Source organism: Vanellus vanellus (genome assembly GCF_965231255.1).
Source record: "Vanellus vanellus genome assembly, chromosome: 3".
NCBI classification, from domain to species: domain Eukaryota; kingdom Metazoa; phylum Chordata; class Aves; order Charadriiformes; family Charadriidae; genus Vanellus; species Vanellus vanellus.
Window position 1 is genome coordinate 54,567,741 of NC_138907.1, and position 27,931 is coordinate 54,595,671.

The 27,931-nt window shown below is 38.9% G+C and overlaps 1 protein-coding gene across 1 annotated transcript in view; it reads left to right on the forward strand.

Annotated features, from left to right (window-relative positions):
• LOC309669917 (utrophin-like) overlaps nt 1-27,931 on the forward strand; it is a 245,502-nt gene that overhangs the window by 147,033 nt on the left and 70,538 nt on the right. Inside the window, exons 17-21 of the mRNA XM_082480714.1 lie at nt 4,214-4,343; nt 15,865-16,133; nt 17,438-17,584; nt 19,018-19,096; nt 24,198-24,258. Of these exons, the coding sequence (XP_082336840.1) occupies nt 4,214-4,343; nt 15,865-16,133; nt 17,438-17,584; nt 19,018-19,096; nt 24,198-24,258 (686 nt within the window). The remainder of the gene's footprint in view (nt 1-4,213; nt 4,344-15,864; nt 16,134-17,437; nt 17,585-19,017; nt 19,097-24,197; nt 24,259-27,931) is intronic.

Genomic DNA, 27,931 nt, shown 5'->3' on the forward strand with positions numbered 1-27,931 from the left:
TTGAATTATTCTATATAAGCCTGTGCAATTCAAAAGAGGAAAAAAGAGGCTGTAAATCAACAGTGCATAATTTTGGCAGCCCACTTACTGTGCTTGAAAAATAATCTTAAGATGCAATGGAAGGATATAGGTGCTTACAGGATACACTAAACAGTGTAAAGATTCATGAATAGCAAAAGTTTTTCTTGCTTTCTAATTTTTCATGAGTGGAAAAGGCTTCTGCCAGAAAACATTCCCAACAGAAATTTTGGAAGGCCTTGGTTTAGGCAAATTCCTGGTCTATAAATTCAGACAGTAAGTTAAAAAATGTTAGCTTGTAAGAAGAGTTAGTCTTTATATTAGAAATCTTGCAATCTCTAATGAATCCTGCAATGCTCTTCGTAGTTGTTGCTTTGTGTGATGCTGCATAAACTGTTTCAAGAGTGTAGTTTTGTGAGGCCCTCTCCATCTACCAGCGGAAGAATTCTTTCAGATCTCAAAGGAGGGTTTTTTAAATTATTCTTGCCCAGTAATAGTTAAGGTCAGCTCTGAAAACTGTTTGTGTTGACACTGCATCAGCACACCGGATTTTAAGTTTCCAGGTTTTTTTTCCCTTTCCGTTCTAAGAATCAAGAATGTCTAAAATTAGTGCTGGTTTCTCCAGGAGTCTTTAAAAATCCATGTCCTTGTTTATGTAGGAAATAAGAATGAATGTGCAAATGCAATAAAACGGTGGGAAGCGTAGATGTGGGATTTGGTAGTCTGTCACCTGTCAGATTACTGAGGAAAGTAAAGCTTGCATTTTAGACCATTACCTAAAGTATACAGTAAATGTACAATTTTGAATTGTAGTATGAAATATGGTGGTATGAATTATGTTCGAAGTTGCATACAGCCCCTTTTTGTATGACCAAGATAAAATACTTTTATAACTATAAAGGAACATCGGGGGGGGACGGGAGGGACGGGACTGTGCTATGTGCTCAGTGTTCGCATTTTCATTTTGCATTCACGTCTGCATATCCAGAGGACTCAGAAAATGCTTGCATCCATGTGTTTACCTTATAAATGGACAGTTCCTGTGACAAGTTTTGAGATGCCTCTCTTAAGTCTTTTGCCATATCTTCACTTATTATTTATTTAATTTATACCAAAACTCTAGTATTAATTTTCTTCTAATTTTCTCCCAGAAAAGTATAGCTAGCTACCGGGAAAGAATTCTCCCTCTGCCAAAACCTGTGCCACGCTCAAAGCTGTACGAATGCTTTGACTATTTTAGTCCTTAATGACAAACAGTGGGGAATGAAGTGGCACAGCAATATACTTCTCTACTCAGAGGTGCATCCATTCTGCAACTGGGGAGGTGTCTTTTGCAAAACTAAATAAAACACCAAAATACGTGATTGCACTTCTTATTCTATAAAAATCTTTACTGCAATAATCGAATTCAGTGTTGCAGCTTTTATGTGCCTTGCTGGGCTTTTTAGGACTTAAGGTTTACTCTGTAGTGTTCTTGTAGGTGATATTTCCTTCAGTCCACTCAAGACAGATGATATTTGAGCTTGAAATTAGATTTATAAGTGAGTTTCTTTTTTGTTCTGTTGCAGAGAGTTTTGCCTGGAAGGAAAAGAGGATATTATCGATATATTTGGTTATTCTTGCATCATATACTCTCATTGCAATTCTTGTTTACTGGCAGAAAGAGAGGGATGGGGATATATATTGAGTATTGCTAAGAAATAAGGAATAAAGTAACTCGAGTCCGAGTGGCTGTTCCAAAAATTAGTTTTGCGTCGGTGGCATAAGCAAAAAAATGTATAAGCTGTAATGTAAGAAGTCTGTGGCATGCTCAAGATACTCTTCTTTACTACGAAATTGTGTCAGTATTATTATTTCATGTGCAAGGTTTCTTTCATGCTAAAAGATTTCTTTGTCAAGATATATTAATAAGGAATGCCACGGATGACTTGATGGGCTGAAGTCTTAAAATCTTTGTGTTGTCAACCTCAATTTGAAGAGCTTCAGTGGCAGGGGTGCTGGAGGGGGACAGAGAATTAAATCCAAGGTCTCTTAGGTCAAACTTGATTGAAGTTTTATTGAGGGTGATCAGGAGAAATTGATGAATACAATATGTGAAGGTAAACAGGAGAGGCACAGCAAAAGAGATCCATCTCTAGATTATTTCTAACTGCTGAAATTGATTAGTAGGCTCAAAATCTGCCATAGCCTCCTTTTTCTTGTATGCTTCGGAAATATTTGGGAAATTGCATGGAGAACAAAAAGCAACTCCAGAAAGATTTCTTACTTCACGCTGAAGTCAAGTATTCACCCCTCTGTTTCTGACAAAATCTTTGAAATGAAAAGTTAAGATTGTTTTAATGATGCATCGACACAGGCTCTAGTAACCAAAAGCTTTTTAAATGGGTAGTTTTTCAGCCTTAACTGCACAGTACTGATAATGGCTTCCTGTCTTCCTTCTTTCCTGAAACAAATTCCTGCACAGAGAATGTTTTCATGATTTCTAAAATACGGGTGATTTGGAAGAGTCTTATTCTAATGTGTGCAAGGTAAAATTAAAATATTGACACATACTGTGCTGATTTGAAGGGATTCTTCAGGAATGTTGCTTTTACAATACTTTGGTTTCTTTCTTACAAAGTAGGGCTTAGTTTTTAAATTACAATTTTTGTTTCTTATTAAACGTATATACTGAATCAGACATGGAATAAGGCTTATTCTTATTGCTATACAAAAGCATGTAGAGATAACACTGTTCTGAAGAGTTTTTTGTTTAAAGACAATAGTTAATGGTTACTAAAGATAGGACTGTATAATGCAAGTTCCTAAATGTAATGGAGGTTAGCATATGTTCAATGTTTTTGTTGGGTTTGTTTTTTTTTTTTTGTTTTTTTTTGTTGTTTTTAATTTAGTTTGGAGAAGAAGTAGAGTGAGAATTGCAGGATTTGGGAAGATGACAAGGATAAAGGAATAAAGTGGGGGAGAAGGGGGGGGGAAATAGCTGAAGTCAAGAGATAGGTTTTGGTTTTTTTTATTTGTGGCATCAAGAGACACTGGTGGGGAGGATAAGGTAGCATTTGTGAGACTTTCATGGTAACTGTGTTTCACAATTTTCTGTAGTGGAAAGCACTAATTTTGTTATGTAATGTTGTGAACACGGACTAACTGCTTTTCTTGAGCTGGAATAGGGCCTGAGCAGATTGTGTCAGCAAAATGAGCCTTGATTTTGTAATTAGAGCTAAAAAATATATTGGAAAAAAATAAGGATAGCATTTTAGTAATATTTAAAGTATCTTCTTTTGTGTTTCTATTTGTAGAAAGTAATGCAAATAAAACATGCAATGCAGTTTCCTTCTAGGTGGGACAGATTTATACTTAAATTGAATGGAAGAAAATGCTTTATAAGAAACATCACAGCTGACTACTTATGAACACTTTTTTAAACAAGAGTGGTTACACTCAACCCTTTAAAAAAGTCATAATTGCTGGAGAACAAAACATGCTGAAATTATATTCCATTAGTATGAAAACATCTTGAAGATAAATTGATTTTTTTCTGTATATAAGGCTCAATTATTTCTGCATAATAAGGCTCAAAATATTTTTGGCTAATTTGAAGCATGTTTTTTCAGAATGTATTCTCATCATAAAAGTTCTGGTTACAAATCTTCTAAGTTTTAAAAATATTAATAAATAGGAGACAAATAAAAGGTAGCATTTTCTAATGAATTTAAAGTCCTTTGCAGTTCTTTTTAGCAGTATGAAATTATCTTCTGAAGTTTCAGTAGATGCAATTTTCTGTCATCCCAGCTACCAAAAAAGAAAAAATAGTGTTGTAGTAATCTATTATATATTAGCAATCCTGTTAATAGCAATAAACTTTTAATTCTGTTTTTTTTTTGTTTGTTTGTTTTAGAAGTTGAATGTAGTAGTTTCAGCTTCTGTTATGTGCGTGTTTTTAAAACCTACCATCATCGTCTTTCTTGTGTTCAATTCTTCAAGTCAATTCTATAGAAATTACCCTTCTAGCCTTAATTAATTTCTTGCCATTTCTGTTTTGTTAAATTTACATCTCATCTTGCTGTCTGGATGACATGTTGGCTATTACTCATTCACTAGACAGGTCTGATCAGAGAGGTGAAAACAAAAAATGGTATAGTATCTGTTGTTCATGAGATCAAGTTACAAATGGCATTCTTCTTTCCCTTCCCAAAAGGCACTGAGGCGTGAACTGAAGGATAAAGAGCAAACCGTTCTCAATGCTGTGGACCAGGCACGAGTTTTCCTGGCTGACCAACCAATTGAGGGGCCTGAGGAACCAAGAAGGAGCTTGCATTCAAAAACAGGTCAGAAAATACTGTCTTCCGGGAATGGTTAAAAGGAAAGAAAAAGGATTTACATGTCTCTAATACATATTTACTTGGTTAGACTAAAGAATTTTCCAAACCACATCCCGATTGCTTTTATTTCAATGATTTAGCCTCAGAGTATTACTACTCTGCTTTGTAAGTACTTACCTCTTCGTGGAAGAAGTAGAAAAATCTCTATTTCCTTTTCAATTTTTGATTCAAACCAAGAAATCGTCAGTTCTGTTATTTTCTTTTTCTCTTAACACAATAACATACGCACCTTAAATGTAGTCAGAATAGTGGTTCAAGGATACACAGTCAAATGTATATATGTCATTATTGCAAAGTTTTACTCCACAAATAGAAATAAACGTATTCAGTGGTATATCTCATTAGAAGTAAAAGGAATCCACTTTAGGAAGGCAGTCATTACAGGATCTTAAAGATTTGAATATTAGATGAACTAAGAAATAAACCACAGGTATCCTAGAAACAGTATTTGCATAGTATTTGTTGAGAAATTTGTCTATATCAGACACCAACAAGGAGGTAATAACTTTCCTCCACCCCACCCTCTATAATCGCAAAAGAGAAAATATATACCAAATGTCCGTGTAATTAAGTCCTAGAATTATGTTTCTGATATGAGCTACAACATTATAAAGTCGTACTTTTAATTACATAAGAATTGTTCTTGGAAGAGGTAGTAATCTGCTTTTACAGAAATAACAGTTGCTGTAAGACGTGAATTATTTACAGTTCTGTATAATTTACAAAATTACAATGTAGCTGCTTGTATCGGGAGTTAGTTTTTTCTTCCCATACATCTTTCTATACATCTCCATAGTAAACTTTTAAAGTTTGTACAATGGACACAACTAATCTTTCCCACATCCAGACTTGGTGTTATTTGTGTGCAAATTTTTATGTGGTTTCTTATTCCTTAATTCAACTTTGTGATAAAGTTTGAATAGCTGGTCATTAAAGGCAGTGAACCATTTTTCCCTGTGATTAGTTCTGGTACCTTAGCTGCTGTAATGTCTCTTACTACTTCCCTTTTGAACTCTTGACTCCTGAAAACATTCCATTTGTCTTTACTCTCAAACTTGGCCAAATGCAAGGTCTTACATCTGGGTCGGGGCAATCCCAAGCACAAATACAGGCTTGGTGGGGAATGGCTGGAGAGCAGCCCTGAGGAGAAGGACTTGGGGATGCTGATTGACGAGAAGCTCAACACAAGCCAGCAGTGTGCGATCGCAGCCCAGAAGGCCAACCGTATCCTGGGCTGCATCAAAAGAAGTGTGGCCAGCAGGTCAAAGGAGGTGATTCTGCCCCTCTGCTCCACTCTCGTGAGACCCCACCTGGCGTACTGCATCCAGTTCTGGAGTCCCCAACATAAGAAAGACATGGACCTGCTGGACTGTGTCCAGAGGAGAGCCACGAGGATGATCCGAGGGCTGGAGCACCTCTCCTATGAGGAGAGGCTGAAAGAGTTGGGGCTGTTCAGCCTGGAGAAGAGAAGGCTCCGGGGAGATCTTATTGCAGCCTTCCAGTACCTAAAGGGGGCCTACAGGAGAGCTGGGGAAGGACTTTTTACTAGGGCATGTAGCGATAGGATGAGGGGGAATGGCTTTAAACCGGAAGAGGGCAGGTTTAGATTAAACATTAGGAAGAAGTTTTTCACTTTGAGGGTTGTAAGGCACTGGCACAGGTTGCCCGGAGAGGTTGTTGAGGCCCCATCCCTGGAGGTGTTCAAGGCCAGGCTGGACATGGCCTTGGGCAACCTGGTCTAGTGAGAGGTGTCCCTGCCTATGGCAGGGGGGTTGGAACTCAATGCTCTTCAAGGTCCTTTCCAACCTAAACCATTCTATGATTCTATGAAACTTAGTTGATATATTGCATCTCAAATGTTTTAGTTGGTCTAAATCACAAGCAAGCCTGCAGTTGATAAATAATGAATGCTTTCTTTATATTTTCTAATTCTTTCATACAGAAGTTTTGAAGGTCACGGTCTCTCCTCTCAAAAGCCCTAGAACCACCCAGCACAAATTATGCCAATGCAGAAAATGTTACCAGTGTAAAATGTTCATTTTCTAACAGGGGTTGGTATCAATGATCTAGTGTTGACTGAAAATGCAAGAGCAAACTTCAGATGATGAGTATGCAATCTATTATTATTATTATTATTATTATTATTATTATTATTATTATTATTATTATTATAATATTATGCTATACAGATGGTATAGTAACAGAATAGCAGGGAATTTGATGACCACGGTAAACTGCATAACAATAATGGCCAGGCAGATGATCTGCAAGAGATATATGAGTCTCTCTTGTCTAGTCTTCATATTTGAAAACTGATCAAATATACTCAGACTGGGAAGCTTCATAGGTGTGCATTGAACTTATTTTCCTCTCAGTAGTTCCACAGACTTTTTTTTTTTTTGAACATGAGGTCGGTTAGTCTTTGCTACCAGCCAAACTCCCACCCATCCGCTCACTTACTTCTTCCACTTCAGTGGGGTGGAGGCAGAAGATAAGAAGAACAGGAGTCAGAAAGCTCATGGGTCAAGGTGGGGACAGATGCAGATCCCTTACAAGCTGGTGTTATGAGCCAAACAGATTCAGTTTGTGGAAAATAAACTATTTATTTAAAATTAATTACTGATTCAGTAGTGGGAAACAAAAATGCAAACATTAAAACCACAACTTTCCTCGCCCCTTTCTCAGGCTCAACTTGACTCCTTCATTCCTGTCTCCTTCCTCCCTTGTTATGGCTGCAGGTCATGCTCAACCTCTTCAATAGGTCAACGAGTGGTGTGAGAGGGTGGGAAGGTGGTGGGTCCATGGTCAGCCTGGCAGTTTCTCTCTGCTGCTCCTTTCTTCTGACATCTTTCCTCAGCCCCAGCATGGGCTCTCCATGGGGAATATGTGCCCCGCCATGGAGCTTCTCCTCCTCCCCTGATCTTGGTGTTCCCTCTGCTGTTTCTACTTTTTGTTCCCTCCTCCTACCTCTCTGATGTTTTCTGCTGTTCCTTAAATACCCTTTCCCTGAGGTGTCAGAAGCGTGGCTGAAGACCTCAGCTGTGCCCTGAGGTGGGTCTTCTGGAGCTGCCTGTCCCCAGCCTCTCCTCACAGAGGCCCCCGTGCAGCCCCCACTGCCCGCAGCGGGCACAGAGTAGTGTTACACTTTCTGTAGATTAATAGACTTCCAGGCCAAAAGGCGTCTTTGAATCATCTGCTCTGATCTCTTATATATCATAAGCTGTTAAATTTCACCCAGGACTGAGTCTAGTAAATTTTTTTCTGACAAGTAATGCCATCAGTCTCCAGAAAGCTGCATCTCTGGATTTGAAGACATCCAGACACATACAATTTTTCTTCTGATTAACCATTTTCAGTGAAGGCTGTGGGTGCGGGCTTATGTTTGCTCTTAAAATGTTTGGTTTTTTTTTTTTTTTTAATTTTCTGTCAGCTTCTCGATCACTGATATTCTCTGCAGTGGATTAAAGTTTACTTGTTAACTTCAGTGAACTACACTTCATGTTGCTAAAGGGGAAGGATTTGAATGTGGTTTTGGCTGCTTCTGTAATAGAAATAGCGAAAACTTTTTTTTAAGAAATCATAATCACATTAATTGGAAATGGCAGGGGTGTTAGGTGGGGAGGGTTAGCTAACCCGAGGTTAGCTAAAAGGTTGTAAAATAGCTTTCTATTTTCTTCAACCTCTCCCTTTGCATCCACTTCTTTCTTTTTCATGCCAGGGAGTGCATTGTTGCAAGGATGAGGAATGGGAGAACTTTAGGAGAAAACTGATAAGAATCAGTTTTAAACTTGACTGACCAAGACCGATTTTAAGGACCTGTGCATACAGACATTCATGTTCCATCCAAAGAGAATATTTATTATAGGATGCCTTATGATAACCTGTTATTGTCTATAATGTTCTTGATAATTTCAAATATATCACAAGTTATAAGCAAGCCTTGGTTTCTTCTTTCCTATGTTGGTCTTGTGCTTCCTGTCTTGGCCTTCTACTGTACCACGTAGTAACTGGCACATTCAAACGCAGTTTTTCAGCTTCTAGGAAACTTCCTTCTAAGTTAATTTTATCTCCTATCTGTCTTCTGATTTTGTTTTTCCATGTTTCGGTAGGGAGGCCCCATCACAAAAAAAAAAACAAGCTTCACATTCTTCTTGCTTTTGAGCTGCTTCAGCATCTGAGTAGAGCTGATTGATAAACCAGCAGGCCAGCTGCTGAGTTCTGTTGATGGATGGGATAAGGAAATTAGAAATGCTCACATTTTTAGCTTTGTTGTCACTTGTCCACGGTATAGGAGAAAACTTAGATCTAAAATTTTAAATTATAATTCTCTATGGCATATTTACAGTTGGCTTCTTAGATCCCTGTCCTGTTAGCAAGGTTACATACAGCCCACATGAAACACAAAGGAAAGCGGATATAATATTTTCTGTCCCCAGGCTTCTATGAACCGACGATAGGGCTTTGCTGAAATTCTGCCTTTAAAATTCCACTGATGCCGTGAGGGAGTGGAGGTAATTTTTTTTTTAGAAGATAACATAAACCAGCATCCTAGCAGATTACCACAGGCCACTACACTGATTTTCATGGTAATAGTGAACATTTCCAGGGGTCTGCAATATTGTCGAAGTACTTCAGTAGCTTCTAGTTTTCTTATACCAATCAGATTCCTAGCTTTGAGAGCTGTTATGTGATAGCAAAGGTGGTTGTGATAAACACATAATTTAAATTTAAATATTTACCGTCTGTTATCTCCTCTTAATTGAAAGTGTAGAAAACTCATATTTCTCTTATAATACAGATGTGATTTATAAATTAATAGATATCAGTGAATTACATGCATATACTTTATTTAAACTTGTAGACACACAACACATCCATCTGTTTCAGACACAAATATAAGTCAAACTTCTTTGCTTCATACCACTGAACACATTCAGATAAATTCTCGGCCATAATTTTTCCTCTTAGCAAGGAAGATCTCACTGGAAATAGGCAATTTTTTGTTTTCTAATGTATATAGCAGGCAGCATTTCTATTCCCAACTTGTGCCTGTCGGCTAGGTGTCGCACACCACTGGAAAAGTTTTTTGTTCTCTGCTATGGAGCTTGGCTGAGTATGAAGCCTTGAGTATGAAAATTAGAAGTGCTTTGGAGAATGAAGAAGGTGTGGCCCACTGGAGGTCAGTGGAATCATGCCCAGAAACTACGTATGCTATTTTGACCATTGCTGCCTCCGTTTTAGCTGGAGCTCATTCACTTGTGATTTTTGAGAGTTTCTTCATAAGATTAGTGAAATGTGCAGTTATCTGTGAGAGAATCTCAAACTAAGTATCTCTCTCCTTTTCAAATAGATGTCTTAGTCAACCTACAAGTTTGGTCCACCTGGATAGAGCCTTGAATTTCTTCCTTGTGGAGTCTACATGGTTGCCTGCTTGGAGTCATATTAGTAAAGTTCAAGGAAGTTGTTTCTGTTTGCTGAGTGGTGTGGAGTGAGAACTTGAGAAGTTTAAAGCCTCAATTTTTCCCAGCTGAGCATTGGGAATGGGCTGGCCTGAGGCCATTGTGGTTAATTTTCTTTTTTTCTTTTTTTTTTTTTTTAACCACGAGGACCTCAGGATATAAGCAGAGTTATATTCATTCTTGACCTGTATGCTATGTTATGCCTGGTTTTAGCTGAAACACAGGATGCTTCCCAGGTGGGAGCCGTGTTCTTAAAGTTTAACTGTTGCCTTATTTTAAAGACTCCAGAAACCTGAAAAGCTTTGTCTGCAAGAGAAATTTCAGTTGTGCTGCTAGCAGCGCAGATGACTGATAGATGTCAAAGGTTAGGACCTGGCTGGAAGAAAATCCCTTTCTTAGGCTCTAGAGCAAACATAGCTCAAAAGCATTGTAAATGAGCCTCAAGAAAGCAAATTGGAAGTTGCAGAATATTAAATAAAAAGTGTATAGAGGAGAAAACAGGCTAAGGAAACTTGCTTAGAAGGTTCAAAAAAGTTAAGGACATGGATGTTTTAAAGTCCTGTGTTGTTGTTACAGGACACCATCAAGTCAGGGAGCCCTATCTTATGTGCTGCCTGACTTATCTTTATATTTTCTGGGTTTGTATTATTTTGGAATAAAATAGATGCGCTTGTTTTCTTTTGAAATGCTGTTAAGGGATGTATATCTGTCTCCTGCAGCCTTGCTGAGGGGCTACCTGCCATATGTGCTATGCCAGAAAAAAAATCTTTATTGATCTTTGGAAGAAATAAAAGGCCTGTTACAATCTGCAGTTGAAGTGCTTTGGAAAGAAACATAAGATTAATTCCTTGCTTACCTCGAGTACCTGGGATACAGTGGTGATAGCCTTCTCTCCATCAGTACTCTTCCTTCAACAGGAATTGGAAGAAGACATAGTAGTTTAGTGATGCTGTAACAGTACTGTTATATTTGGATTTTTCTGGTTTTGTGGCAGGAGCAGACTAAAGCTTTAAGTTAAGTTTAAGCATACCTGCTTTAAGTTCCTGGAGCAACACAAAAGTTGGATTTCCGCTGTGCAAAAGTATTGTGAACTTGCTTTGCATCACATCATTTATTACAAAATGGTGGCTTGTTTTTAGTGAAAAGTATTATATGTCTTTTGATTATATTGACAAATTACACTGATTAAGATGGATAAATGCATGGTTCTCAAGATTGCTGTAATCTTCTTTAGTTTTCTGGAGATAGATGCTATGGGATGCTATGGGATGACTTAAACCAGGAGTTTGACAACGTGCCGTTATGTCTGTTCAAATGCTCTGAAAGTATTCCTAATGATTACAGTGCTGTGACACCCATTGTTTTTTGCTGCAAAGATTGATTGAACCAAGGAAGAGACAACGTTTGACATAATAGGAGAGAGAGGGGTCATGAAGTCAGCTTCAGTTCTAGCATATTATATTGAGAATATAGCAAAAGTGAAAGGGAATTAATGTAATTGTGGCAAGATGGAAAGAGATCACTAGTTCAAGTCCACATAATGAGGATCAAGCAAAGTTGCTTAGAATCAAAACTCCTAGAGCCAGGAATAGTTTAAGAGATCTGAAATAAATTCTTAAGCATGAAGTATTTTCTTCACTGATATCGTTCATGTGTAAGTATTCTCCATATATGTAAATATGTAAGGAAGCTATATGCTAAAGTGTAAGCTTGAAAGTTTTCCTTCCATGGCACTCTCTCTGCTAGAGACACAGAAAAGCCATTGGTGCTTCGATTGCTTGCTTTGTGACAAAAGATGCTTATTAAAATCAAGTTTTTTCCACTACAGAAGCAGACTTTTTTCTGCACTTTCTCCCTGACTGCAGGGTCAGTTAATATCTTTCCTCCCTGGTAAACGGATGGTCCAGTGAATATAGGCTTTTCTTACTTTCTGAGCAGCTGCTGAAGTGGAGATAATGTAATAAGTACCATTAAAAAAATAAAGGCGGGTCATTGAGAAGACTTTACATTAAGTGGGGACAAAAAAGCAGCAACCACTGCGTAGTGTTTTTTTCACAGCAAAAAGGAACTCTGTCTGCCAGTGTATGTGATGACAGACTGGTGAAACAAATTCCAAACTCACAGAAGAAAGTTCTCACTGACATTTTTTTGAGATTTACAATTCTATGCTATGCAACCAGTATCTTGGAGAATGTGTTGTCTGCTTCAAAAAGTAATGTGTTTCTCATGAGTAAATTGGCTTTTCATGATGGAAAACATGAAGTTATACAAGATGTATTTATCTCTTAAATGAATAGGTGCTGAATGGTTTTATAGCTCATAAAAACATGTGTTTTGCTTTATTTCCCTAATAAATGTCTTTTTAGGCCAAGTTTATAAGCACTTCCAAGGCTTATGTAAAATAAAGCAGTCTTGCAATGAATTAATATTTTTCAAATAAAATGTGTGGCAGATACCCTTGCACAATGACACTCATCTGACAAACGGTCTTTAAAGATGTTTCGGTTTTCCATTCTGTTGGGATACTTGTATCACCTCAGTCAGTCTGGAATTTTTTTCCCTCGCAAAATATGTAACTATCCCCTCCCAAAATATGTGACTGTCACATGTGTCTGTCATGAGTAAAGCTGCCTTGTTTTAGCTGGCCAAAGTCAGGCTGTTGTTCCCCTCTTCTATTCCCATTTATTGCTACAGCCGCTCTTTTCCTTATTGCTTCTACTGGAGTGAGAAGCACTCATTGAATCTGTTGTGTCAGTACCTTTATAGACAACAAAAAAGTTTTCCAAGATTTTCAGCTCTTATTAAAGCTTTCAGCATGTTCCTTGTCATGTGACTGATCATTTTAAATGACCTGCTAATAACCTAGTTTAGGACTGTTAAACCCTTCCAATTTTCTACTCTTTTATGCAGAACTGGTAGGTTTTGGCTCTGATAGCAGGTAAGGGATGATGCAAGCACATGATGTTGGATAAAAATGGCAGATTGCAGCTTTGCATATGTGTAACTTTTACTTTGTCTAGTTTCTGAGTATAACGTCCCCTATATTCCCATGTTCAAGGTGCCAACAAAGGAGGCTTCCTCTACTGGGTCTGCAGTTTTCGGTCCCCTTCCAATGAAGCTCAGTTTCCCTCCCTTGTGTAAAGTGTTCCAACTCTAGTTGCCTCCTTAATCCTCACGTAAAGTCCTGCAGCTTTTACTCCTGAGGCCTGGTAGTCCTCAACCTATAGTTATAATGTAGGTATCATAGGATACCTATCCTGTGCTAGTGAACTCTGCCACTAGATGCAACTTTCCTGCATGCTGCAGTTCAGCTTGGCTTCTAAGTTGTTCACAGTCCCTTTGCCACGGGACTGTAGCAGATTCTCATTCATTCTTCAATAGTATATTGTTATTCTTAATGGTGCATAATTCCAAAATTACTTCCATTAACAATTTTGATATCTTTATGTAAGCAATTTGTAGCTGTTGGGCTTTTTTTTTTTGTTTGTTTAAAACAACAGTTTTTATCTGAAAGGGGTTTTTTGCTTAGAATTTAAGCTTTGTTTCTTTTCCTTTTTCTAAAATCTGTTGCAAAGCTGGGGTAAAGATCATCCCAGAACTGTGTTGTCCTATGATGTAGTTTATTCTACCGTGAATTGCTGGAATTCCAGAGACAAGGTACAATTTATCACAGCCTGTCTTTGGTCTTCATCTTTATTCTGGTCTATCAGTATTGCAAATTGTGGGTTACTGCCATGTCTATATATCCCAGAGCTGCATACATAATTTATATCCCTTCGCATCTACTTAAGCATTGCAGGTTTTTGTCACAACTGTTCCTCCCCGGATTCTTCTTCTCAAATACCCTCTTGCCATTGCGGTATCCCTAAGCCTGGCTAGCCTCTGCCTTTGGAGGCAGAGTGCACATGAGCAGTGCTCTCCTGTGATAGCTCATGACACCCAGCAAGTCACTGAAATACATTGGTAAGCTCAAAATTTCTTTTGGCCCTCTCAGCTCCACTCCTTCTTCAAATGGCTCTCTGTTTTATTAAAAGAGCTTTTCTAATTCTAGAAGTCAAAACATGCTCTGCAACCTGCAGCCCAGGCATTTGTCTCCTTCCTTTGGCGATATTGGCTCTTGTTGATTGTCCTTGCCCCCCGATCTCCTTTGGTTACCGTTGGTAATCTTCTAACAGGATTTGAAAAAAACTTTAAAAAAATAATAAACAAATATGTGGAATTGGTGGGCAGAAACTCTGGTTTTGATCCAAACAACTCCCTGTTACTTTTACACGTGGGAAAAATGTCCCTGCCTTTCTCAGCAATGAATTGAATGTATTCTAATGATTTCTTTTGTATTTTGTGTTGAGTGCTGTGGAACAATAGTTGCATCACCAGAGGCATAGTAAGACAACTTTTGCAACCATGTCAGTGCATTTACTTTGATGTTCATCAAGCCTTCAAAAAGCAAAAAGTTTCATCCCCTCATTTTTTGTATGTTCCCCTCTTGCCCTTCTCTCCCAAGTTAACAACTCCGAGCTTAGTCAGTTATAATGATTTTAAAGACAGTATACCACTAAATGGAAGACTCTATGTCTCATTTGACTTCTGACAAAAATGGTGCTTTCGTCTTTGCATGATTGCGTGTAATTTATTCATAGACAACACTTGAATTTTAATCACAAGAACATTGTGACAAACCTTTTCCAAGGGTTTTATATAGGAGTGAAAAGGAGGCCAGTTGGCTTAGTTTCAGTGTACGCCACATTTCCCACCCTTCTTTTGGTCTCTGGTTTCTGCATTATATCAAGTTCCTTCTGCCTGCTTCTCCGCCTGCAGAAACTGCAAGGTTGTTACGTAGGAGGGGAATCCTCTGAGACTGGCTTTGTTTATCATTACTGAAGCAGCTCTTCCCTAGTGAAGGAAGCTACCCCTGACTTTTTTTTCAGCAAGGCCCCTCTCAGCAGGACCTGCTGGGGATGTCTTATGGTTTTCTTTTTAGTTTTCTGACTGTCTGGGTCTTGCTCAGTCTCAAATTGAAGACCCTGGAAAAGGCAGCGTGTTCTCTTATTGATAGACCCCCTGACTGGTTTGCAGAAATCATCTGTTGTGGAGAAGAGAGAAGTCACCAGCTGACTCAGTTCTTGTTATCAAAGAGGGCTGAGGTATATCTATGGTGTGGAGTTCTGTCGCATGTCTTGTAGATTTACCAGGGATTGGGGATTTGAATATAAGCAATTGACTGAAATAATCAGTATCATTTGCTGTGACTACATCCTGAGGTTGTGTTTTCCCACTTTGGCATTGCTTATTCAGTGGCAGCTGGTCTTTGCTAACATGAATGGGATTTCCATTGTTGCGTGGGATTTAGACTCCCCGTAAGCCTGAAATTTCTGAGAAATTGTTCATCATAAGCTTGGCTCTCTTTCAGTCAATAAGTTCATTGAACATTTTTAGATTTGCAAAACCTATTTAAAACAGCCTTTCAGGACTTTGGTGTTAACACAGAAAAATGGATGTAGAGCTGCAGAACTGCTCACCACTTGGCACTCGGTACACCTTGGGTTTTGCTAGCAAATAGGAAGAGAAAAGACATCCTGGGGGTTGGGTGAAAGGTGGTGGTAAGTGATCCAGGAATAAAGCACTGGTCTTATTCTTTCTGCATGAAATGGTCCCCAGATTCCCTGTTGCGGTTTCCAGTAGGGAAGAATGATCTTTTCTTTCCTTCCCCTGTGCCTCCAAAAATAACAAAATGGCGGTAAGCTGCCTTAGCTTTGAGGATATTATAATACATGGAAGTCAGGAATGGTTTCCTGTCTTCTGACCAAGCTTTATTTTGTCATCAGAGGTGATTAAGGGTTATTTCTCTTACGGCGAGGTGGACTTCCTTCTGCCTTGTACCTGCTGAAATAAATTATCAGTTGACTCTGGACTTACTGTCCTGAGCAGGTACCTCAGGAGCACTGTCTGTTTAACTAGACATGAATAAAGAAAAAATACAACAGTGTAGCTTTTCTTTCCCTCTGCAGAGTTGACCCCTGAAGAGAAAGCCATGAGGATTGCCAAAGCTATGCGTAAGCAGTCATCAGAGGTAAAAGAGAAATGGGAGAACCTAAATGCCAGCGCCAGTATTTGGCAGAAGCAAGTGGACAAAGCATTAGAAAAACTGAAAGACTTGCAGTGTGCCATGGATGACCTTGATGCTGACTTGAAGGAGGCTGAAAACGTGAGGAATGGCTGGAAACCTGTGGGAGACTTGCTCATAGATTCATTACCGGATCACATTGAGAAAACTACCGTAAGTGTGAAACTCCCGAGTGCCGTCGTAGAAGGCCACAAAATTTGTCAAGCACAATTTGCCATTAGTGAAGCCATGTTGGCTGTCACCAATCACCTCCTTATTTTCCATGTGCCTTAGCAGAGTTTCCAGGAGGATCTGCTCCATGGTCTTGCCGGGCACAGAGGTGAGACTGACCAGCCTGTAGTTCCCTGGGTATTCCTTTTTACACTTTTTAAAAATGGGGGTTATGTTTCCCCTTTTCCAGTCAGCAGGAACTTCACCCAACTGCCACAACTTCTCAAATATGATGGATAGTGGCTTGGCAACTTCATCTGCCAGTTCCCTCAGGACCTGCAGATGAATCTCATCAGGTCTCATCATGTTAAGAAGGGATTTGTCATACCTTGATGGCTTTTTCTGTAAAGAAGAGTAAAGCAAAATCTTTTAGATTGTCATTGCTGTGGAAAAACTGAAACACCTGCTGAAGTAATAGGGGTCTCCTGCCTCTCCAGAAGCCAAACGCTTCTTGCCAGTAGGTGACTTCTGTTCCTAGGCGCGATGAGAAAGATTTTGAAGGGAGGTAAATAATTGCATTGTCCAAAGAAAATATTTTTTCCAGTTGCTTTTGGCTTGTTTCATGATGTTTAATCAAGCCGTTTATAGGTTTGAACAATTAACTGCTCTCAGCAAGAAAGACGTTTGATGCATCTTTTCAACTGTAACTAAAACTTGCATCAATTTTGTCTTAATACTGTATTTAGTTCCGTTTGATTCAATATACCTTTTTCTTCTTTTTAATCATTGTAATAGTTCTACTCTACAGTTCTAATCAGGTAAAACCTTGTACTTCTTTTCCTTAGAAGATACATTCCTTCATGCTTTGCTAATTCAATAATAGTTTTTAAATTGAATTTTTGTCAGCTGCTTAATACTGGAAAACTGTAGTTACTGAACACATTTTTTTCTTAAGAGCACTTGACAGTCTGTATACTGTTAAAGCTCCTGATAGAGCGTTGCGTATTTCTTTTCTTGAAAGAAACGCTCTAAAGGCACTAAAAACCTTATTTGAATAGCTTTACGGGCTCAATTTGGATATGGGCATTTTAGTAAATTTCATATTGTTTTTCTCTAAAGATGGATATGAAGGTGTTACTAGGAATATGGAAGTGAGTGAACTTTCTTTGCTGGAGAATTCAGAGTTGCATACAGCTGTTTAGGACATGTTGTCGCATTGGGCAAGTCAGCACCATGTTGAGTTTATGGTGTCTTTTGTGCTGCTCAGATGTCCATTAAACATAAATGTATGCTTCTTACGCTTCTAGGCTTTTAGAGAAGAAATCGCTCCCATCAACTTGAAAGTTAAAACAGTGAATGATTTGTCCAGTCAGCTCTCTCCACTTGACCTTTATCCATCATTAAAGATGTCTCGTCAACTGGATGATCTGAATATGCGGTGGAAACTTTTACAGGTACTCTTATAAATGTACACAGTAGGTGGAGGGGAGGGATGCTTCTCACTTCCTTCTGTTCTCTTAAAAGATGTACTATTATGATTTGTTCATTATTTCTATTTTTAAGGTGTTACTTTAGTGGTATCAAAGCAACAAAGGGAGCTGTCTTTCCTTCCATGGCTTGACCAAAAAGCTTTTCCTTTCAAGCTGTCTCATCATCTTACTCGGGAGACTGCATTAGTCTCTGGAGACTAGTGGGAACTATTGCTGCATGCTTTTTCGTATGTCTTATAGCAGTATTTTTACTGCATAAATTATTATTACTGAAAACTGGTGTACATATTTCTGTTGTGTTTCCAGCTCCTGTGAAACCTGTTTTATTTTGGTTTTCAATATGCAGTTTCTGCAGGGAATTTCCCCTAAAGTGACTTAAGTATTAGTAGAGCTATAACAAGATGTGAGCGATAGCACATTAACATTATACAACAGAAGAAGGTATGCTGTGAGAGAGATTCATATTGCTTAGTTATGATTTTTGTACTTAAATGGTCTGAGACGGGTAAATCAATGGTCCTGATTACGGTTCAAACTCATGCAGTTTCACAGTGCATGGTTTAATGAAGTTTCTAATGTCAGTTAAAATTAATTTATCAATTTTTGCACTTTCTCACTCTTTTTTTTTTGTAGGAAATACTTACTGTGAGTCAGCTGCTATTGTTTTCTTTACCTGGTTTCTAAGGGTGATATTAAGTGTCTGAAATAATTGGGGAAAGAGTGGAGGATCTGTCGCCTCTCTAGCTGAGGGTAGTGGGACTGAATTTTCAAAACCTGGTCATCAGCTTCTGGGCTAGTAGTTTTGAGTTGGTCACTCCTGGGAGGCAAAACTATTAATGTGTCCTTCCCTTTTCTAATGTTATTTGGTAGTGGGTTTCTTTTTCTTTTTCTTTTTTTTTTTTTTTGTGTCCTCTCAAATTGAGTTAACTAAGCAGCCAAACTGCTGCTGGGTGTGCTAGCGCAGTTTCAATTAATAAACCGGGGGGAGTCATGTCAGCCAGTGAAGTGGTATCTTCCAAAATGGTTCCGTGCTGGAAAGGCAGCTGTGAGATCAATACAATCAAACTGAGACCTGCTGACTGTGGAAATTTGGACAAAGGAAGGGTTGGGAGGAGGTCAGAAGCTTCAGCAGTTGGCTATAGTCACCGCGAAACTACTATTGTTTGTTATTGATCTGCAGCACTCATACAAGAACACTGCAAGAGAGGAACATGACGTTCATCAAGCAAATGAAAGAAAAAAAGTAGCCTCGAATAGCTGGATGTCAAATATGTGATATGACACACAGCTTAAAGTTATTTAATTAAAATGAATGTAAACAAGTGATTTTGTTATCATGGCCCTGGTGTTACAAAGTAAATGTAATGTAAATTTTGTGTACGTGTGTTTATGTGTAGGTGTCTGTAGAGGATCGCCTTAAACAGTTACAAGAGGCACACCGAGATTTTGGGCCTGCATCGCAGCACTTTCTTTCCAGTAAGTTCTTTGAATTAATAGATGCGTGTGAGATGTGATGGCTTTCTCAAACACTGACTGCTCTGTACTCCAGGTTTCCCTATGGCTTGAGGAACAGAAAGTTCGTCTTCCATGTTGTTGTCTACCTCCCTGTTTTTGTAGGAGAGTTTCATCTTCATAACTCCAGTGACATTCTCACTGGTGTGCTTCCCTTGGGGATCCACTGTAGTATGTTGCTGAGTTACGGTTGCACCCCTGGTTGCTTTATTCTTTGTCCTCCATGTGCTGCAAGGTCTGACTGGTGGCGGTTCCGGAATCTTTGTTTTCATAACCACCTCTTTCCTCAGTTTCCTTTCACTTCAACACTTGCTGGGAAGACACAAAGGAAGACCTGCCTGGATTCTTTTTTTTTTTTTTTTTTTTTTTTTTTTGATTAAAGGCTTCATGTTATACATTCCTGGAACTTCAAATAAAGGGGTGGGGAAAGCAAACCTGCATCACTTCCTCTTGAGACCCATCCTTGCATCTTTTTCTTTTTAGTGAAAATTTTAGAGATGTAAGCCTATAATCCCACATACACTGAGGGCAAAAGCAGATGGTTTTGCTCACTCATTTTCATTTGACTTATTCAGTACAGATAGATAGGTTGTGATATCAAGATCCGTGTTGATTTTCTGACGTTGTAGCCTATATGCCATCATCAGAGTTCATGATACAAAACATTAACCCAATAAGCTCTCTGGTTTTCAATTGAGGGCTTCAGTAATAAAGATAAAATTATTGCAGGAATTGAGAAGTGAACATAAAAATGAGCAGCTCTGTCCCAGAGATTCTCAAGCGCTGTATGTCACTGTAGAGCTAAACAGCTAATGTAATTTGAAACAATAAATAAATCTTGGGTTTTTTCTTGAGTTATGTGACAACCATGTTCTTATTTTAAATTGACAACTATTTTTTCAGTAAACATAATGGTAAACAAGATGCAGTGTATTTAAAATATTACAGCCGTGACACAAAATAACGATTCCTGGAGCCACTTTGTCCTTTTTTTTTTTAATTGGAAGAACAAACAAGCAACTTTAAAAGTATGGGGGTTTGTTTTGTTTTGTTTTTTAAATCCCATTAGAAGTATTGCATAGTGTTGCCACGATAGTTTTGTAGCCCTTCCTGTCTCAAACTTGTAATCTTGACCTGGCAGTACACCTATGTAATAATTTGCTAAAAATAATATAGATAGAGTGGTATTTTTGGCATAGTTGAGAAACATCCAATTAACTGTTTGGGAGAGTAGTCAGCTAGTCTGTGTAGTTAAAACACACTAGGAAGCAACGTAGAGAAGATGCAGTTTCCCCTACTCAAGCTGGTTTGAGAAGTTCCTGACTTCACTCCTGTGTCACTGTTAAGGCTGTTCACCTCTCCTCACCTGGACCAATGCAAAAGTTCAGGTGACTGATCTGGAGACAAAAAAGACCAAAAAAAATATAAAAATCAGTTAAACAGTCAACAAGTAAAACACGGAAGCCTGCCAGGCAGGGTTGGCTGGTTTTGTTTGCCTTGACCTGGATAGTTTCCTTGATTTGGCTTACAGCATGCCACAACAAATAATTGCATTCACAGGACTGAGTGAGTGGTGAACTGGCTTTGTTGCTGGATAAAACGATCTTAGATTTATGTCTAAAGAGACTACATGGTGCCTTATCAGCACGCCTCAGCCTTGCTTAGGGCATCTTCTCCAGGCGTAAGGGGACATTCAGTTTATGTTACATACAAAAGTCAAGAAGGGAGAGTTTCCAGAATGCATGTTGGCAGATACCACAAAGAACTATAGCCAAGTACCACAGTCCTGCAAAACCAAATAATATGCAGTTGTCCATTTCAATTATTTGTTAAAAACAAACAGTCTCTTTCCCCACACAAGCTACAGAAAAAAACTTCTTAAAAAACCAAATCTGTTTTAAAAGAGCTTGAACTAGACAGAGTTACAGAACTTAATACCTACAATTTTATATGAAGTCTGTTAAATGAAAGTCAGGGACAGTAACTTCAAAAGGAAAGTAATAAAAAAATCATTAAATCTGGAAAACTGAAGGGTTTATTCTGACAGGTTGAAATAGTGCGTATTCTAAATCAAATTTTTCAAACATTTTTAGCAGCCATAAATGACTTCTAACTGTGAGGAACAAGTAGAGCGGCAGCCTGAATAAAATAACCTCAAACTCCTTAAACTGAGATTGTGATATGTATGTCTCGTGCAAATCTTTATCTCCAAAGTTGCGCTTCTGAATTAGAGGGGAGGTTTTTATCTGTGCTCATTTGACAGCAGCTATTTTAAATTTACCTCACTTACCTGTTACTCTTCCTCCAAATCCTAACAAGAGACCATATCTTGCAGTCACACCGTTTTCAGCTGACTGGCTCCCAGTTGTCATTTAATCAGCAATTTGTGCTAAAAATACCTATTTCTACCTGTTCATCAGATTCATAGAATCATAGAGTAGCCCAGGTTGGAAGGGACCACAAAATATCATCTGGTCCAACCTTTCATGGGAAAGGGAGCCAAGGTGAGATTATCTAGCACCCTGATTCCAGCCCCCTTAATGCAGTGATTTCACCTCTGCAGTGGCTGGTAAAATGTTTCTCTCCTAAAAAGACACAGTGCAGCATTTAATACTGCTGTTGGAGTTCTTGGAACACCAATTACATGTATTCACCCAGACCATTGCTAGGGAAATGCTTCAGAATATTTTTGAAGACTAGCAAACAATATGATATTGACCCTTCCTAAAATGTCCTGCAGTAGGAGGCTGAGGTAAAGTAGTATTAGTAGGCCACTGCAATCTGTGATTCCTCTCTTGGCTGAGCTATTTTTCCCCTCCCATCAGTGTTAGGCAGAATTTGATTGCTCTTTTTTCAGTGCTTTTGAGATGGAAAGTAACCTCCTTGCAAGTTAGTGACTGATCAGTAAATTTTACGCATCCCTAATACTGATAAAGATGAAGAATCCTTATAGTCTGTTATTCTTTGCAAAAAAAAATGTTTTGCTGTCTCCTACCTTTAGAAACAATAACTTGTTTTTTTTCTGAAATTCATTTATTTTCTAAGGCCTCTCCTCTCCTCTCCTCTCCTCTCCTCTCCTCTCCTCTCCTCTCCTCTCCTCTCCTCTCCTCTCCTCTCCTCTCCTCTCCTCTCCTCTCCTCTCCTCTCCTCTCCTCTCCTCTCCTCTCCTCTCCTCTCCGTTGTGTTTCTCGTATGCTTTCCTCTCCGTTGTGTTTCTCGTATGCTTTCCTCTCCGTTGTGTTTCTCGTATGCTTTCCTCTCCGTTGTGTTTCTCGTATGCTTTCCTCTCCGTTGTGTTTCTCGTATGCTTTCCTCTCCGTTGTGTTTCTCGTATGCTTTCTTAGAAGAATCCATGAACATCCCTGGAGCGCTGACTCCGCATATTCCCTAACAAAGAGCCATGGTCTTCAAGTGGCCTGCTCAGAGCATCTCTGAGCGGTGTCCAGCCTTACTAATACCTGCAGGCCTGCTAGTGAGTGCCAGAATCGATAACTACTCTGTTTAGTTTTCATCAAGAAACTGATCTTAAAAAAAGAATGGGAATTTCATTCCCCCCCACCTCACCCCCAAGTTTTGAATGCTTAAGGATTATTTTTTTAGTTAACTACCTCTATTTGAGCTTTTAGCCTTTACTATGTTTTTTCTTTACCAGGTAACTACCTACCCCTTTATTGCAAATATTATTTTCTTCTTTAAATAGTGATATGGAATTTTCTCTATTTTTTCCCAGTGAATAATGTGGTTTACTTGGTTCCTGTAGTTTCCCAAATATTCTTCCCAGTTAATCTGTCTTTCAGTACATGAATGTTTCTTAAATTGTTAGCCATGAAATTTTGTTTGGTCCAGGAAGAGGTCACAGGCATTTAGCTGCTCAGGGAAGAGCCGGCTGGGAGCAGGGTGAGACCCTGCAGCCCACGGGGCTCACGCAGCTCGTCATTCTTTGCTGCAGCCTGAGAGGTCTTAGGGGAAGAGGAGACAGTTAATTTCAAATGGATTTTTTTTTTTCCAAAGAGGGATGAACCCTAAAGTGGGCCGTGCTTGCTTAACTGAGAGCTTAATTACTTGAGGTCCAATGTGGATCAAAGCTGTGGCTCATTTTACCAGGTTTTCAAACAGTGGTGTTAGCACCTAAGAGTAGGTACTCTGTCTTGGAAGTGTTGGCGTATGTGTACAGTACAAATTCATCCCATTGTGATGATCAATTATTCCTACCTGTTCTTTCAGTCTCTGCTTCTACAGTGAATCTAGTGAAGTGAGTTTCTTCTATGATAAAACTCTAATTAACCAGGCACTGGTCTGGGAATTTCTGGTAGGACATCTACGTACCTATGGTCCTTCAGTAAATAGCTACTTTTAAATTGTGCACCAGCAGTCCTGTTGGCCCGAACAGTTTTTCCACTTTTATCTTCTGGGATCTTTAGATAAGCAGAGATGTAGTGTCGTGTATGACTTCATGCCTTTTGCAACTCAGTGTGCAGAAGACTTCCTGATGTTATGGATGATATCTGTTGATGTATCAGACTTGCATAAAGTCTGCAAAGATTGCTGTTCAGCAAGGAGAGCAAAGACAGGTTTTAATGCTGTTTTTGTTGGTCATACAGTGTTAATATTAATTTGAGTTGCAAATAGGAGCTAAGGGTTGTAACTATTAAAAATAAGGTTGGTATATCTCCTTTTTGTTCTGTTGCAGAGCATTAATTGTAGTAGTGGAAGCATTTATTTTCAAAGCTTCAACTGATAATAATTCTATGGAAGTAGGAATCCAGTGTCTCCGTCTTCCCTGGATGGATAGCTTGCTTGCTCAGAATTTATTATCCTTCTTTGAAGTAGAATGACCACATTTGTTTTATTTCCAGCTTGGCATCAAATAGATGCCTAGAATCACATTGATAGATTGCTGTTGTTTTCTCTAGCTAATTTTATAATTACTGAAAGTTGTCTGGGAAATATTAATTGTTCCTATTTAATTTATTCTAATTGTTTTAATTGTAAAATAAATAAAGATAGTTGGATTTTTTTATTTGACACGTGCTTTCTAATACTTACCTTCTCTTTATTTCCTCAGCCTCAGTACAGTTTCCATGGCAGAGATCCGTTTCACATAACAAAGTGCCCTATTATATCAAGTAAGTTTGCCTCGATTCTTTTTTCCTTAAGCATAACAGAGCGTCTTATCACCATAACCTGGCAGAAAAACATAGGTACTAAGTAGAAATGTCATCAAGAGTTTCTCTACATAGTGTTATGCTCCACATACTATATATTTTCATGTTTATTGCTTTGCATACTGTATAATTTAGAAATATGCAAAAGGAAATCAATGACAAACCCTAACTAAAATCCCCACTCAAACAGATAGGAAACAGCAGAGATGCTCCAGTGTAATACAGTATCTGTATTGAAACTAGGCTTGTTCTTATGCGTGGGGCTCATCCAGAGTATAAACTGTAGAGTAAAGGGGAAAAAAGCTGAATAAATAATCAATTTAAAAACATAAAGTTATTTGCAGACACCTATAGCAGAACAGCAGTGACTGAAATGTGTAGAGCCCATTCATAATTTTGTGCAAAGTTCCTTCAAAATTCGACACGTGTTGATTGTCTTGCTGTCATTTTCTTTATGGAAGTTTTTATAGTGCTTGATGTTAATGTAAATATTGAAAAAATGTGCAAATACCTTGGTTAGCAAGAGTCCTAATAATAAGAAATACTGAGTTATGGAGGTATGGAGATTTTGATGTTTTCTACTCAGAGCAATCCTAAACTTGAGGTTTCTCATTCCATCAGCATTTATCTATGCGCTGTTTGCCAATACTATAAAGGTCAAAGATTGCAGCTTTGAGAGAAGGATAGCTTTTCACCAGAGGTAAAAGAAATTTTTAGAAGGTAGAGTGTATAGTAAGCCAGACCTGGGGTAGTTCATTTTAGGCTGAAGGAAATCTGTGTTAAAATGTTATCATTTTGAGTTTGGAAAAAAAGTAGGTTTTTTAAGTGTGTAGGGTGACTATGAATTGGACCTACAGATAATGCATTCTAAAAAAGCATCAGTGAGGACTTTGTACTATCACATATTGCTCTGTCACATATCTGTGTAACATATTTTGTGTTTCAAACAATTTATGAGTGCTTGAGAGCTTTGGAAAGCAGGTAACGGTAAATCTATGTCGATCAAACCTGTTGTCATCATTCTTGAGGTGTAACAGTTGTTTTTAAACTGTGATATGAAGATTAATTTTGTTAAAGGGTCTGGGTGGGTAACTAGAAAAAGGAAAAACCTACTGCGAAAATCCTTGAATTCTCTATAAAAGCATTTGCGCCTCTGCTAAAAAGTTTTGCAGGAGGCAACAGAAAGCTGTGACACGCTGGAGGAGAGGTTCTGCCCTCAGCCCCGAGTGGAAGAGGAGAGGGCAAAGGCTGTACGTGGAGGCACACTGCCTGGACTTGGGCAGCAATGCAATTAAAATGATCACACAGCAGTAATTCAAAGAAAATGCTGAAGTGTGAAACTACAGAGAGCAAGAGGAAAACTACCTTCTAACAATCTGGGTTTTTTCTTGTGGGTATGTCCTTAGTGGGTGTTGAATGATGGCTATTCGCGTTCCTGCTCTACCTGATCAGAGCTGGTAGCTGAAGTTGGGAGTGTTTATCAGGTGTGAGTTGGCCTGCGGAGCTCCCGGGAATGTTCAGACTTGGAGGATAGAGAGAGGATGGATAGTCCTACCACCGCAACAGATGGAACAGGCTAAGATCAAAGCTTCTGATCTATGCTGAGGAAAACAAAGATTTTTTTAACTTGAATATTTCATATGCATATCCTTTCTTCTTACTTCATAATGCATTTTTTTGACTTTCTGGGCATGTCTCTTGCCCCACCTCAGCCAGAGTTCAGTTTTTGAGAAATCATAGAATCATAGAATGGTTTAGGTCGGAAAGAACCTTGAAGATCATAAAGTTCCAGCCCCCCTGCCATAGGCAGGGACACCTCTCACTAGACCAGGTTGCCCAAGGCCATGTCCAGCCTGGCCTTGAACACCTCCAGGGATGGGGCCTCAACAACCTCTCTGGGCAACCTGTTCCAGTCCCTCACCACCCTCCAAGTGAAAAACTTCTTCCTAGTGTTCAATCTGAACCTGCCCTCTTCCGGTTTAAAGCCATTCCCCCTCGTCCTATCGCTACATGCCCTCGTAGAAAGTCCTTCCCCAGCTCTCCTGTAGGCCCCCTTTAGGTACTGGAAGGCCGCAAGAAGACCTCCCCGGAGCCTTCTCTTCTCCAGGCTGAACAGCCCCAACTCTTTCAGCCTCTCCTCATGGGAGAGGTGCTTCAGCCCTCGGATCATCCTCGTGGCTCTCCTCTGGACGCGCTCCATCAGGTCCATGTCCTTTTTCTGTCATCTTTTTTCCTGTCATGACTAGTACAGAAGAAAGTAAGTCTTTCCAGTGTGCACACTTGGTGCAATCCTGCAAGCACACAACTTGGTGGCAGAGTATCCGCTGGTACTGTGAATTTGCTCTGATAGTAGTGCGTTGGCTGCCCTGGAGCTAGCTTGGGGAATGAAGTAAGTCAGGCTGAGAAACAAACCTCAGCATCTGTCAGAAATTGTTTTAATGGCCTTGCACAGGAAGTTTGATAAAGGGGCAGAAGTGTAGGGCAAGTTGTCTGAGGGTCGAGGTCTTTACAGAACCAGAGACTACTGGTTTATTTTGAGGATGGCTTTAATGAAGTCAGAACAGAATTGATTACTGCAACTTAAAGAAGACTTTTCCAGTAATCTTCCCCTACTTTCAACATGATACATGCTGCTGAAGCAACGTCTGGATTCTTGTGTCTTGAAAGAGAAGAACGATGTTAGATATAACTGGTAGAATTTATTTATTTTAAAAAGCTTGAGGAGGAATACTGAGTTTCAGTAGCTCCACAGTCTGGCAAGCAGACTGACCTTGACAGTTTCCTTCATTTCTTATTGTTTACTGATCTAAACTTCACTGTTGGCAGCAGCTAGATAAAACAGAGTTGTGGAAAATAAAGCAGAAAAGAGCTGATTCTGAACTTCATTTGCTTTGGTATCATCGGGATGTAGAGTACTCTTAGTTTTAAATACTCTTTTAAATCTTCATCTATTCACTAATTTCAGATATAGTTTAAAGAGAGGAAAATGATGCTGACACAAAAACTTATTTGATTGGAGTGATTAAATGAGCTTTTGAAATAGGATTCAAGAGAACTGTCAATAGGATTTAATGGTGGTTGTTCAGATATATAAAGAAATTCTGGGAAAGAGGCAAAGATTAAGTTAATTTTCTTACTTTTTTTGTTTAATTGTTCTAACCTCTTCAAATGAGGTGCCTTTGTAAAACACAACATGAGTAGAAGGAACAGTTATGATGAGACTCAACAACTCTGTCAATCAAGAGCAATTATATTTACTGTTTTGTACAGCAAGACTTGTATGTTCAGAGACAAAGTTTAAGGTCCCAGTTGTTCATTTTATGGTATAAGGAAGAAAAACATCAGAAGAAGAATTATAGTATGATTCAATGACAGGTGGCTGAAAAATGAGAATTTTTAAAAATTAGTTTTGAAAGGGACTCTTTAGCCTGGAGAAGAGAAGGCTGAGGGGAGACCTTATTATGGTGTACAAGACCTTATTATGGTGTACAAAGGGTGGGTTGAAGGAGGATGGAGCCAGGCTCTTTTCAATGGTTCCCAGTGATACGATGAGGGGCAATGGGCACAAGTTAGAACATAGGAAGTTCCGTTCAAATACACGGAAACATTTCTTTACGGTGAGGGTGACAGAGCA